Below are 15,172 nucleotides of genomic sequence, written 5' to 3' on the forward strand. Positions count from 1 at the left end.
TTGGTAAGTTTTGTTATGTTAATAGTGCCATTTAAATGCAAATTAGTGTTTAATTTTTGAAATATAGCTTTAAGGCACTTCTAATTTGGGCACTGGCTGCCAAGTAACTGATTTGGGAACTGGAATTGATGCAATAGAGGAGAGAGGATGTTCTTCAAAAGGTCTTTTGATTTGATTTATTATTGTATAAGTATGCATTGAAAAGTATTCTTGTGTGCTATACAGACAAATCATATCATTCATAGAGAAGAAAAAAGAGAGAGTACAGAATGTAGTGTTACAGTTATAGCTAGGACGTAGAGAAAGGTCAACTTAGTGCGAGGTAGGTCCATTCTAAAGTCTGACGGCAGCAGAGAAGAAGCCGTTCTTGATTCGGTTGGTACATGACCTCAGACTTTTGTATCTTTTTCCTGACAGGAGAAGGTGGAAGAGAGAATGTCCAGGGTGTGTGGGGTCCTTGATTATGCTGGTTGCTTTGCCAAGGCAGTGGGAAGTACAGACAGTCAATGGATGGAAGGCTGCTTTGAATGATGGACTGGGCTTCATTCACGACTCTTTGTAGTTTCATGGAGTTTTGGGCAGAGGGTTGTTTTTGAGAACAGTCTTGGGGGGGTTATGGCCTGGCAGTGCCAACCTGCCAGTGCAAATCTGCTAATGCCAATCTGTGCCAGGGGGCAGTGCCAGGGTTGGGTCCTCTAGGAAGCCCCATGCTGGTGAAGTTCCCCATATGTGCTTTTGTGGGGGCAGGAGGTCTGATACATATGAGGAAGGAGTGTGCCCCTGGTATTACCATAGTGATAGGGAGTTGCCCTGATTCTTTTAAGGGAGGGGTCCTTCATGACTGTGGGGATGGGGGAAGTATATTTTAGACAAAGCTTGGGGCACTCTTTAAAGATGGCACCATAGTATCTATGGAAGGAGCCTTGTTGGCTCAATGAGGCCCCATCCCTCCAAAGTGATGATGCAAACCTCCCCCCAGATATTAAGTGCCAGAAAATCTGGTCTGAAAACTCAGCTGTGCATCTGGAGAGAAACATGTTGGTTTTCAGAAAGAGCCTGACACTCCTGACACAATTTGGTAAAATTCCACCCTAGATATTTGACTTTGTAAATTGCACAAATTGCAAGTGACTGAATACATGAATATATTCTCCGCATTGAAAGAGCATCATTTTCTGGAATAACATCAAATCAGTAATTTGGATCAAATTTACAGCCAAATAGGAGATTGTTACTCTGCGTTCCAGGGAAGATCCACAGTAAAAAGTCTGACAACACCAGGTTTTAGTCCAACCTATTTATTTGATAATATACTCACAAGCTTTCGGGGTTAGTCCCTTCGTCAGGTGAATGGAGAGTTCTGGCCTCAGACAGAGCATATAAAGCACAGACAGTTTAGAGATTACTGATTAGAATGCGAATCCTTACACCTAACCTGCTGTTCAAGACCTGAAGTGGCTGATAATGTGAGTGGATTCCATTCCAGGGAAGATAGCAGAATAGAATTCAGTGTTTTACAATGTGAAAACAAATGACAGTGAGATCAGAGATAATATTTGGTATAATAAGAGCATAAGAACATAAGAAGTAGGTGCAGGAGTAGGCCATCTAGCCCTTCAAGCCTGCCCCGCCATTCAATAAGATCATGGCTGATCTGAAGTGGCTCAGTTCCACTTTCCCGCTTTCTCCCCATTACCCTTAATTCCCTTGCCTACCAAAAACCTATCTACCCATGTCTCAAATACATTTAGCGAGGTAGCCTCCACCACTTCAATGGGCAGAGAATTCCAGAGATTCACCACCCTTTGAGTGAAGAAGTTCCTCCTCAACTCCATTCTAAACTGCACCCCCCCCCCCCCCCCCCCCCACTAAAGGGCTGTGCCCTCTAGTCCTGTTGTCCCTTCTGAGCAGGAAGAATCTCTCTACCTGTACCCTATCCATCCCCTTCATTATCTTATACGTCTCTATAAGATCCCCCCTCGTCCTTCTAAACTCCAATGAGTACAGACCCAGTCTATTTAGTCTCTCTTCATAGTCCAACCCCCTCATCTCCAGTATCAGCCTATCGAACCTCCTCTGCACTCCCTCCAAGGCCAAAATATCCTTGCGCAAGTGCAGCAACCAAAACTGCACACAGTACTCCAGCTGTGGCCTCACCAGTGCCCTGTACAGTTACAGCAAGACCTCCCTGCTTTTATATTCTATCCCCCTCGCTATAAAGGCCAGCATCCCATTTGCCGCCTTGATCACCTGCTGCACCTGCAGACTGGGTTTTTGCGACTCGTGCACAAGGACCCCCAGGTCCCTCTGCACCGTAGCATGCTGCAGCTTTTCGTCCTTTAAATAGTAATCTCTCCTGCCAAAGTGGATAACCTCTCACTTGCTAACATTGTACTCCATCTGCCAGGTCCTCGCCCACTCGCTCAGCCTATCTAGATCCCTCTGCAGACTTTCCACACCCTCCGCACAATTTGCTTTTCCACTCATCTTTGTGTTATCAGCAAATTTCGACACCCTACACTCAGCTCCCTCCTCCAGATCATCTATATAAATGGTAAATAGCTGAGGCCCCACACCGATCCCTGCGGCACTCCACGAGTTACCAACTGCCAATCAGAATAGCACCCATTGATACCAACTCTCTGCTTCCTATTAGACAACCAATCCTCTATCCATGCTAACACCTTACCCCCAACTCCATGCCCCCTAACCTTCTGAAGCAAGCTTTTGTGCGGCACCTTATCAAACGCCTTTTGAAAATTGAGAAACACCGCATCCACCGGTTCCCCTCTGTCTACCGCACTAGTCACATCCTCATAGAATTCCAATAAATTCGTAATGGATATTGTAACTATGAATAACCTTCCCTCATTCATTCAGTGATCTTGTAGCCTTCCTACCCTGCACACACTCACTGTTGGAATTAAAATACCCCCTTAAAGTGTCATTCTTTCACATAATCACAGAATCCTTGATCTTCCTCAGTTTCCACTTTGTACAGCAATCTGCATATTTCTGTTTGTTTTGCAACCCCGATAGTAGCCTGCACTGTAGGTCTTGATCTTTTACATTGCCACTGAGAACTCCAAGTGCAATCATAGTCATAATGCAATTTCGCTGTTACAGTTTGTGCAACTAAACCTTTCAATATCAGTCACCCAGCCCCTACATTGTCATACGTGTGTTATTTGTAGTAAATGTTCTGTGAAAGCAAATGAAGGTTTTGTAGTGCAGTGGGTGCTACCCCCCACCCTCACCTCTGAGCCAGAAGCTCCAGGTTTAAGTCCCACCCAGTACTTGGTGGACAAAGAAGGTGTGTTCATAATGTGACCAAGCAGTTCAAATGTCAACCTGCGAATCCTCCCGACACACCAGTGGCTGGTAGTAAGGCCGGGAGAGATTCCTAGTCAGCCACGCTTGATGCAGAGCAGCGCCCCTCAGGTTATAATCCTCTGCTGACAGACTAGTGACCTGTTCCAGGAATAACTCGACAAAGGCCTGCCTTGGTGCACCACTGGATGTAGGAGAAGAATTGGAAAGGAATGGAAAAATACAAAGTTTGTGTCAATTTTCTTTTTCACATCATTCACAGGGTCCTCCAGGACATCCAGGGCTTGATGGAATTCCTGGCCAAACAGGAGAAAGGGTAAGCTTAATAACAATTGGAGAGACTAGCACAACGTTTGTTTAAACGTTTAAAGTTTGTTTATTTATTAGTGTCACAAGCATCTTACGTTAACATTGCAATGAAGTTACTGTGAAAATCCCCTCGTTGCCACACGCTGGCACCTGTTCGACTACAGTGAGGGAGAATTTAGCATGGCCAATGCATCTAACCAGCACGTCCTTCAGACTGTGGGAGGAAACTAGAGCACCTGGAGGAAACCCAGGCGGACACGGGGAGAACTCTGCACAGACAGTGACCCATCTCACTATGTCATGGTGATCTGGATGTGTTGCCATTGTCTGAATCCACATTCATTGAACTTGATAACTTAGCAACTCACACAGTTGTGTCCAGTTTTACCAACACCATGGTGCCCATATTGATGGTGTATCCATGGGAATCCTGCGGAGTCGAGCTTTCGTGGACACTTTAACCAGTTTTCATGAGAAACGAGTCTTTGAAGGAATGACCCTGAACTCCTGACGTATTTCCAATTTTGAAATTGCATCTAATGTTGGGCTGCACTATGTTCTGAGTTTTGTTATAATTGTTTGTTGCAGACAGTTGTTATTTTTGAATCTGCAGCTGCTCATAAGAATTTGCTTAAACACCTTAATGGGCTCGATCCCACGCTGAAAGGGGCCTGCAGAATGGGCCAGTCTAACAAGCTCCTTTTCCTTGACATGTTGGTTGTAAAATCTGCTAATGGGTTCTCTACTACTGTCTACCTGAAGCCTATCTTCATTGGTCAATATTCCGCCGTACGCTTTAAGATTGGCCTTACTGGCAACCTCCTACATAGACCCTGAGCCATTCACTCACCAAGCATTATGAATGTCAAAGTAGGATGCATCAAAGCTAAGCTGAGGATAAAGGCTACCCTGATCAGAGATTATTGCTCACTAAATATCTTGTGAACTCATAAATGGGTCTAAGGACGTTCACTCCTGAAAAGTGCCCAGTCCTTTGTCTCAAAAATTTGACAAATGGATGAAGCTAGTCATTTTACCCAGTATGCTGCAAAAGCAACATGAATGGTATTCTCCACTAACAAGCAATGAGGTGTATAAATTTCAATGTCACGGTGATATCTGGTTTGTAGGATCATCTGGTGGATTGTATCAAATAGCCAATTCTTTTCGCTGTTCACAAAACTCGATCAGACTTTGCTTCCAAGGTTCGGAACATAGAGCAGCCCAACATTAGATATGATTTCACAATTGGACAACAATATCTGAACAATTAGGCTAAGAATTTTATTAGCAACAAACTTTAAGATTATCAGTCAGTCTTGCAATGTGGCCCATTTACATGTGCTCAAAGACCCAGTCCTTTGCAAACAGAATATGTCCAAACATTGTACCTTTTTTCAATTAAATAAAAGCTCGGGGGATAATTGCTCCCCGCTGCATTCTCCACGGCAATGCCCCAACCAAGCACTTGCCAACCAATGCAGTGGGGAAAAAAATATTGTTTCCTCTGAAATTTGGCATTCTGGGAATTCAGTTCTGATGAGTGCAAGAGGAAAAGTTTCAACATCATGTCTCTTTTTTCAGTGATTTACAAAGATAATTGCACATCACAACATGTACCCCGAACCAAAAGTATCTTGTTCTCATCTAATGTGTAAAGATTTAAATTTCTAAGTGTTTCTCGTTAACTGCAAGATTGCCACAAGACCCTCTTGGATTGAGATGAAGACTTACCTGGTTCATTGCCTTGAATTGAGATTTACTAAAATACAGTAATAGATAGGAGAAATGCATGTGTAAATTTAAACTAGAGAGTTTTAATGTTTATTATTAATGTGAATTAAAAAATACCTGCTTTATATTTCCAGGGTTCCACTGGTAAACCTGGACTCCCAGGACAGCAAGGACCTGTAGGCATGTATGTAAGTGAGAAGCAAAACCAGCCATTACATACAAATATGTGAAAATTATATTAATCAAAGCACTAACTGCATCATTAAGTTTAGATTCCCCTCAAATGCTACAACAAATGTAGATATTTGATGTAATAAATGATTGTATGCATAAAGTTTGATCTGATTTGATTTATTATTGCCACATGTTTTGGGAATACAGTGAAAAATATTGTTTTTTGCGTGCTACACTGACAAAATAGATCATTCATAGAGTACATAAGAGAGAAGGAGAGGATAGGATGCAGAATATACTGTTGCAGTTACAAATAGGGTGAAGAGAAAGATCAGTTTAATGTATGATAGGGTATTCAAAATTCTGATGGTAGCAGTGCAGCAGCTGTTCTTGAGTCAGTTTGTGTGCATTGTGGGGGGGGGTGCTAAAAACGGGTTGAAAAGATGGATCAGAAACTCTCCAGTTTCATGTCCACCCAGCACTTTTAAAAAAAAAGGTAAAGTAAGACCCATAGTGTCACAAGAAAAGTTATCAATTGAAAAGCAGACTACGATATTGAAAATTCTGTAACAGAATTACATTGATGAATGTCTAATGAATTACAAATTCCATCGATTGTGATGCTTTATTGGGTTAATTCCAGTTATTGGAAAGATTTCACAGAACCATCTGCACGGATAGAAAACTAAGAAGCCTCGAACATGATCAGACAATATGACATAGGAGCAGAAGTAGACCATTTGCCCCATCAAGTCTGCTCCATCATTCAATGAGATCATGACTGGTCTGATGTGGTAACCCTCAACTCCTGCCTTGTCCCCATAACCCTTGATTTCCTTACTGATTAAAAATCTGTCCATCTCAGTCTTGGACATACATTATGACCCAGCCTCAGCAGATCTCTGGAGAAGAATGCCACAGATTTACTACGCTCTGAGAGAAGAAATTCCTTCTCATCTCTGTCTTAAATGGGTGATCCGTTACTCTGAGATTATACCCTCTGGCCTGAAGCTCTCCCACGTGGGGAAAGAATTTCTCAGTATCTATCCTGTCAAGCACCCTGAGAATCCTGTATATCTGAATAAGGTCATCTTTCCTTTTTCTAAACTCCAATGAGTACAGGCCCAACTCAACCTCTCATTAAAGTCAGAAGAAATGTTAAACTCTCAGAGCTGAGATTGAAATGTCAACTCTTTTAAAAGGAGGTAGATAAATGATTGGTTAGGGTTGGGAAAAGAATTGAAGATTATTTGGATCTTCATAGATGATAGAAATCACCAGCTGCCCACCCAGCAAAGGCCTCACCTCAAGGTGGCCAATCTGGACCAACCTGCCCAAGCCAGGTAGTTCTGCTGCCAACCTGTGGAAGGACCTGTGGCACAATACCAACAACAAAACCCAAAATCAGCACCTGGTGAATGATCCGACATTGGGAAGCCCAGACTTCAACCTTTGTCATGGTGAACGGATCAAACCAAACATGTTTCACACGCGAGTCAGACTCTGCTGCAACAATCTCTTCTGTTGGGGACAACTTGATTCACCCCTGTGCAACTCTGTGCAAAGTGTGAACCATGGTGCATATAATCGACAAATGCCCCGACCTGTGCTTCTGTGGTGACCTAGCCGTCCTACACCGGACTGAGAAAGAGGCTGCCACTGGCTAAAAAATTTCAAATTCAACATCTAGCTGTTTATCGCGATATTGGTAGTAGTATTGTAGACTGAGGAGATCAATAACTTAATGGGATACAATCATATATTTTTGTCAGGCGTGGAAATGTTTGTCTGAAGAATGTAATGTCAGCATTTAATAGAGGAAATCTGAGAATACATACATATTTTGATATATTTGGACACTTATTTGGAGTTTGATCTTTGGAAGTTGGGGAATATTTAGGCAGAATTGTCCTCATGAGATTTTATGAGTGCATTAGAGTCCATGATGGGATGGACATGCATTTCAGTGGAAGAAATTGATTAGGTGTCAAATGATCATTTCTCACCACTACAAGATCTATTGCAGTTCTGGTCGTAGACAGGATATTGTTAAACTAGAAAGAGTGCAGAAAAGATTTAATAGGATGCTTCCGGGACTTGATGGTTATAAGGGGAGGCTGGGACTTTTTTTCTCTGGAGCGTAGAAGGTCGAGGGGTGATGTTGCAGCAGGCTGTAAAATAATGAGGGGCATAATCAGCTAGATAGTCAACATCTTTTCCCAAAGGTAGGGGAGTCTTAAACCTATGCCCTCTAGTTTTAGGTGAGAGGGGAGAGACACAGAAAAGGTCCAGAGAGTCTATTTTTCATTCAGAGGGTGGTGAGTCTCTGGAACAAGCTGCCAGAGGTAGTAGTAGAGGCAGGTACAATGTTTTCTTTTAAAAAGCACTTAGACAGTTACATGGGTAAGATGGGAAAGGGAAATGGGCTAAACGTGGGCAATTGGGACTAGCTTAGTGGTTTAAAAAAAGGGCAGCATGGACAAGTTGGGCCGAAGGGCCTGTTTTCATACTGTAAACCTCTATGACTCTGATTAGTCAAGGCTCCTTCAACGACACCTTCCAAACTTGTGAACTCTAAACCTAAAAGATCATGGGCAGTAGGTGTGCGTCAACACCACTGCCTTCATATTTCTTTCCAAGTCGCATACCATCCTGACATGGAAGGATCTTGATGTTGCTTCATAGTTGCTGAGTTAAAATTCTGCAACACCATGCCGAAGAGCAGTGGAACAAGAAGGCTCACCACCATCGTGGAATGGGGCCAAGCCAGCCACACCCACATACCATTAAAACATATCCATGTTTGCTAATCTTAACAGCTTGTGAAATAAACCTCAAAATTTCAATATACCCCGCTGATTATAGGAAATGTGCAAGGCAAATGTCTATTAAGTAGTTGTATCTTGCTTTTTTTGCTGTAAATTATTTACAGTGCTGTAAAATCCATTTCTGAAATAATTGAGATTCTAGGGTGGTGGAGTGGCATGGCAGTTAGTGCTGCTGCCTCATAGTACCAGGGAACCTGGTTTGATTCCTGCCTTGGATCACTGTCTGTGCGGAGTCTGCACATTCACCTCATGTCTGCATGTGTTTCCTCTGGGTGCTCAGGTTTCCACTCTCAGTCCAAAAAACATCTTGGTTAGGTGCATTGGCTGTACTAAATTCTCCCTCAGCCACCAGTTCGGTGGATTGGCCATGCTAAAAATTACCCCTTAGTATCAGGGGGACTAGCTAGGGTAACTGCATGGGGATATGGGGGTAGGGCCTGGATGGGATTATGGTCGGTGCAGACACAATGGGCCGAATGGCATCCTTTTGCACTGTAGCGATTCTATAATAATTCTTACCTGAACAGGAGCCGGAGTGTGGGGACTAGGGGATTTTCACAGTAACTTCATTGCAGTGTTAATGTAAGCCTACTTGTGACACTAATAAATAAATAGATCCACTTTAATGTATTTGCTAAATAAACAATTTTATTTGCATCATATAAGTCTTTGATATTTGGATTTTGTTTAATGGAGGTTTCTAATCCTGGCAAATTACTCTGAGTTAATTTGTTTGATTTGATTGTGAAGATAACTTTTAATTTATTCAACATTCGTTATTTTTGACTGGCTCATACAGAATGTTAGTGTGCCCTTCTGGTCTGTCCTTGGATATCTGGTAGGATTGAATGCATTGTTTGTTACCCACAGGGATTCCCTGGCACATTGGGTGAGCGAGGAAAGCCAGGACCAAGAGGAGTCAAGGTATGTGAGGCTTTTTAATAAGGAAGTTTGCCATGTGAGCCCGGTTTTAACAGTGACATACAAGTCTAAGCCTTGGCTTTTGAAAATGTTCTTGCTGAAACATCACTGGGGCCAGGCACAGAAATCTTCTGGTTGTCATTAGCATTGATCATTACTTCCTGAATTCCTTTATAATTCTGTCCTTGTTCTCCGTGCTAACTTTCAGCTTGCTCCTTACAGTGAACCACGCAGAACTCCACTGGTCCATGATGTATCTCGACATCAAGAGTTCCAACCTCGCGCTCGTCCTTCCTCTGAATAACCAAGAGTGTCTTAAAGAAAATATATCAAATGTTTAAATGCCCAGAATGCTCATAAACAGAATACATAACAGGCTGACAGTGAATGATGTCAGCTGTATCATACATGCTTTATGACCTGTGCCTGACATACTTGGAAGTTTTCAATCATCGGTCTTATTTTTCACAATCTGTCCCTTGACAGCTGTCCACTATTTATACGTGAGCTGGACTATTTTCTTTCTAACTTCCTATTTTTAACCCCTCAAGCGTGATGTGTTATCATCAAAGTTTTTTTTTATCTCCTTAGAAACTGAGAATGTCGAAGCAATGTTTGCACCACGCTTGGAAATTAAAATCATTATTTTCAGCATCTGGTGAAAAGAAATCGTAGAATCGTAGCGTAGAAGAGGCCCTTCGGCCCATCACATCCACACCAACACATGAGAAACACCTGAACTCCTGCCCAATCCCACTTGCCAGCTCTTGGCCCGTAGCCCTTAACGTTATGATGTGCCAAGTGCTCATCCAGGTGCTTTTTCAAGGGTGTGAGGCATTCCGCCTCCACCACCCTCATAGGCAGCGCATTCCAGACTGTCACCACCCTCGATATAAAAAAAAGTTTTTCCTCACGTCCCCCCCTAAACATCCTGCCCCTCACTTTGAACCTATGTCCCCTTGTGATTGACCCTTCAACTAAGGGAAACAGCTGCTCCCTATCCACTCTGTCCGTGCCCCTCATAATCTTGTATACCTCAATTAGGTAACCCATCAGTCTTCTCTGCTCCGAGAGAGACAACCCATGCCTACCCGACCTCTTTTCATAACTTCAGTATTCCATCCCAGGTAGCGTCCTGGTGAATCTCCTCTGCACCCCCCCCTACAGTGCGACCACATCCTTGAAAATAAATAAATGAAAACCTCACTGAATAGATGTCACTAAGTGCAAGAAGTAAGGTCAGTCTGTCTTGTTGTATCTGAAGTCCGAGAGGAGATTTTGTTTCACGCTGCTACGACTTTTTTTTAAACATGGGCGTTGGTGGGGGGATTTCATACCTGGCCACTGATCTCTGGCATACAGAGAATATATACCCGCCTCTACCAGTACCTCTGGCAGCTCGTTCCAGACACTCACCACCCTCTGAGTGAAAAAATTCCCCTCTGGACCCTTTCGTATCTCTCCCCTCTCACCTTAAACCCTATGCCCTCTAGTTTTAGACTCCCCTACAGGAGCAAGTGTACAGAGATCGAGAAATCCCGCTGGTGTAAAAACCATTCTGTGACTCTCATGGGATTTTCCGCCACTGTTGCAGTTATCATCCTCTTGAAAACAGGAGCAGAAATCCCCCCGCCCTTACCCCACCTTCTGCCCCTGTAGTTTAAATGATGTTTATTTTTCAGGAAGGAACGGGGGTAAATATTTCGGTCCTGCCCGCTGCAGGAATTGCCGCAGGCTGGATGGAAAATTTGACGGACAATTCAAAGATGCATTGACCTCACTGAGGAATTTCTGGTCTCGGGATGAGTGAGACTGGAAAATCCTGCCCTCTATCCCTGATCTCTTCTACTAAATAAGAAAAATAAAAGTCAGGTCCACGCTGAATGATGTTGGTGGATTAATGGGAATCATGAGCATTTGTCATAGAGCCATAGAAGTTTACAGCATGGAAACAGGCCCTTCGGCCCAACTTGTCCATGCTGCCTCTTTTTTTTAACCCCTAAGCTAGTCCAGTTGCCCCCATTTGGCCCATATCTCTCTGTACCTATCTTGCCCATGTAACTGTCTAAATGCTTTTTAAAAGATAAAATTGTACCCGCCTCTGGCAGCTCGTTCCAGACCCTCTGAGTGGAAACATTTCCCCTCTGGACCCTTTTGTATCTCTCCCCTCTCACCTTAAACCTATGCCCTCTAGTTTTAGACTCCCCTACCTTTGGGATTTGTGAATGAGGAAAGGTCATTTCTTCAATGCACGTCGTGTAAGAAATCTGCTTCGCCTGCCATTATTTGAAGCTCACAATTGACCGTCTATTTCAAATAATTGTGAAGCAATGCGTCAGAATTTCATTCCATATGTGTATTCGTCAACTGCGTGATATTAATTTCAGGGCGAACGAGGTAAACGAGGATCACCAGGACAATCGGGAAAACCAGGTCTGAAAGTAAGTAAAACCAAAACTTAAAAAAAAAACATTTGAAAAAAATGTTACTGATTGCACAATCTCATTTGAATTATTGGATTGAAAAAAAATCATTGGGTGGATTGTTCCAGCTGCGTTTTCTCTCCAGATATTTCAGCGCTCAGTGTACCAAAGATTTGGAGATATGGCACACCCCGTCAAGGGAACAGAGTGAGGCCTGATAAAGGGCGCCCAGACCTGAGCTCAGACTAACACTAAATCCTCCCCACACACAAGCTTTGAGGCAAACACCCCATGGCAAAAGGAGAACAGCCGCACCCCACCCCCCCCACCATCACACCACAAGCGTGCACACGCATGCACATGCATAGGCACCAGGGCAGCCCCCCACACATAAGGGGAACCCCCAAATGGAGCTTCCTAGCGGGGCCCTGTTGGCACTGCCATGCCTGGGGGCAACTCCAAGATACTCTCCAGGCATGTCCCTCTTCTCTCGGGAACTGTATTATCTTAGTGCCCCTGGTGGACTCCCTTCACTTGGTTCATGTTTTTCCAAAGCCTCATGCCATATTGGGGTAAATTTCTAAGTGGGGGAAAAATAATATCCTTTAATTATATTCTAATTTATGGGGATGATTTTTCCAACCTTTCTGGGAGGGTGGGAGGGCAGGGGAGTGTGGAGGAACCTCACTACATCACCAGCGAGGGCAGGGGAAATCAGGAAATGAGATTCTCATTTTGCTGATTTCTCACGAGAATTTGCGCCTGTGTCGACATTTGCACTCGCGTACGAACGTAATTCACCCCCGATGGGTGGAATTTTCCAGCCCTTCCATCCAGCAGGATTTTCCAGTCCTGCCAATAAAGTGGCGAAAGCAGAGCTTTCTAATAGTTAACACAAAAGCGATGTGAGATGAAGAAAATGCCCATTGCCTGTTGGGATTTTTTTTTAAGAAAATGGGACTCAAAGCTCGTGAAATTAATTTTCCAAATGGAATTATTTTTCAGGGTCCTCATGGCAAGCCTGGTGAGAGAGGGTCTCCTGGATCACCAGTACGTTTACAATTCTCTTCACCTATTAAAAGAAACAGTGTCCTTTTCGTTGTACGATATGTTTAAGCTTCAGACCTGCTGCCTTCAGCTGAGCGATTACCATCAGTTCTCATTGTCATGGAATGAGTCTTTCACTGAATGTCATTCATCTTTCCTGATATAACCGTCACCTTATTCAATGTAATGAACTGTACAGATGATCGTGAACAAGTCTTAGAAAATGTCCCTTTGTCTTCCTGTCTGGAGGAAGACAGAAAGTAGATTATATATTTATTGATTGGCTGGATGATAACACTTAGCGTTTTCTCTGCCCTGTAGTGTGGAAGGAGGCTGGTCTGTTTTCAGTGCTAGCTCTCATGAACAATGGCACCAACAGGTTGTCGGCAATAAAACAGCTGTTGCCTTGCTTTACTTTGCTAGCTCAGGGTTGACATGGTTCATTTGGCAACTCGGAGGCCAGCACGCTGACAACAAGATAGGAGCTGGTGGGGTGCCTGTGGAAACCGAGACCCGTGTTACTGTCGTGCAACCCAGAGAAACTCCTGCACCTCCTTCACTTTGGTCGACAGTATTTGGTGTCCCCAACACGATCCCCTCTCCACTGGGGAGATTAAATGCAGACTGGGTGACCGCTTTGCAGAACACCTTCACTCCATCCGCAAATACGACCCCAACCTTCCTCTCGCTTGCCATTTCAGCGCACAATCCTGCTCCCGTGCCCACATGTCTCTCCTTGGCCTGCTGCAATCTTTCAGTGGAGCCCAACGCAAACCGGTTAGGCACGTTACAGTCCTTGGGATTCAACATTGAGTTCAGCAACTTTATACTGTGAACTTTCCCCTCCATCTTGACCCCCTTTTTTTTTTGTTCCCTTGGTTTGTCCCAATAGAATCCCATCCCTTCCCCAACTGAGCCACCTTGGGGTATTTCTTATTAGTTTTGTTTTCACTGAGCACTGACCCTTTGTTCTCCCATTAACATATTCTGTTATTTTATCTTTATGCCACTATTAGCACTTCTTTAGTCCTTAATGCCACCATGAATATTCTTTCTCTTGTGTCCATTTTAGCCAATTCTCTTTAGCTTTGACCTATCCCCAATCTTCTATTCCGCCCCAACCTCTCCACCCACTGCTTCCGCTCTCTAATTTATTTCATTTCTATCCCTCTTCAGTTCTGCACAAAAGTTATATGGACTTTTAAACATTAACTCTGTTTCTCTCGCCACAGATTCCGCTAGCTAGTTAATCCACCATTTGCTGTTTCAATTTCCGATTTCCAGCATCTGCAGTACTTCGTTTTTATAATAAATTTACACTTAGATTTTTGAGTTCCTTCAACTGTACCACCACATTTTAATGAGTTGATCGGGATCCAATATACATTGCAGATCAATGCTTACGAAACTGATGGAGATCTGTGTTTTATTCAGCCATAGTTGGGTGGCACAGTGATTCGCACTGCCACCTCACAGCACCAGGGACCCAGGTTCAATTCTGGCCTCGGGTGACTGGCTGTATGGAGTTTGCACATTCTCTCTTGTATCTGTATGGGTTTCCTCTGGGTGGTCCTGTTTCCTTCCACAGTCCAAAGATGTGTGGGTTAGGTTGATTGGCCATGCTAAATTGTCCCTTCGTGTCAGGCGGATTAACAGGGTAAATACGAGGGGCTATGAGAATAAGGCCTGCGTGGGATTGTTGTCAGTGCATTCTTGATGGACTGAATGGCGTGCTTCTGCACTATAGGAATTTTATGATTCTATTCTATCTTTCTAAAATATTCTCATTTATAATTGGCAAAAATTTGACAGTGGCCTATATTCTGGGCCAGTGCATGTTTCACTACCCCTTCTGGCATGATTAAAATACAAAATGTTTGTAGCCAGTATTGTCCGTATAATAAATGACTAGGGAGAAAATACACCTCTGCTGACTTGGTTAATGTCATCTCATATTAGTTCTTGTTGATGCAATTTTACTTTTACATTAGAACCTTTAAAAGTATTTATTGATTTCTCATCCCTTTGTCCCCTCTTGGTATCGCTGCTTGGCTAGGTGGGAACACACAAGTGATCAGCTGTGTCTATACTCCGATCATTCTTCAGTACCTAATGAAGGATGCGTAGAGTGGCTAGCAGAAAGCTTTTCCTTTGTGCTCTGTCCTCGTGCCATGATGGTGAAGTAGTTTCCCTTTGCTCAACACTTACATCGGAAGAAAAACGGTGGATAGCTATTGACTACAAGTTAGATTCACTAGGTTGATTCCAGAGTTGAGAGGGTTGGTTTATGAGGAGAGACTGAGTGGACTGGGACTATACACATTCGAATTCAGACGAATGAAGGGAGATATTATATGAAGATATGAAATTATGAAGGGAATAGACAGGATAGAAGCAGGGAGGTTG

At 43.4% G+C, this 15,172-nt stretch overlaps 1 protein-coding gene across 2 annotated transcripts in view; it reads left to right on the forward strand.

Annotated features, from left to right (window-relative positions):
* The window catches only part of LOC145358357 (uncharacterized), a 112,869-nt gene that overhangs the window by 27,368 nt on the left and 70,329 nt on the right, over positions 1 to 15,172 (forward strand). For both annotated transcript variants that reach the window (XM_080212315.1, XM_080212314.1), the window contains exons 10-14: positions 3,593 to 3,646; positions 5,508 to 5,561; positions 9,246 to 9,299; positions 11,684 to 11,737; positions 12,725 to 12,769. In XM_080212315.1, coding sequence (XP_080068441.1) covers positions 5,556 to 5,561; positions 9,246 to 9,299; positions 11,684 to 11,737; positions 12,725 to 12,769 — 159 coding nt within the window. In that variant the 5' untranslated portion in view covers positions 3,593 to 3,646; positions 5,508 to 5,555. The remainder of the gene's footprint in view (positions 1 to 3,592; positions 3,647 to 5,507; positions 5,562 to 9,245; positions 9,300 to 11,683; positions 11,738 to 12,724; positions 12,770 to 15,172) is intronic.

This window comes from Carcharhinus amblyrhynchos, chromosome 25 (assembly GCF_965287045.1).
Source record: "Carcharhinus amblyrhynchos chromosome 25, sCarAmb.v2.hapA, whole genome shotgun sequence".
In the NCBI taxonomy this organism is placed as follows: Eukaryota; Metazoa; Chordata; class Chondrichthyes; order Carcharhiniformes; family Carcharhinidae; genus Carcharhinus; species Carcharhinus amblyrhynchos.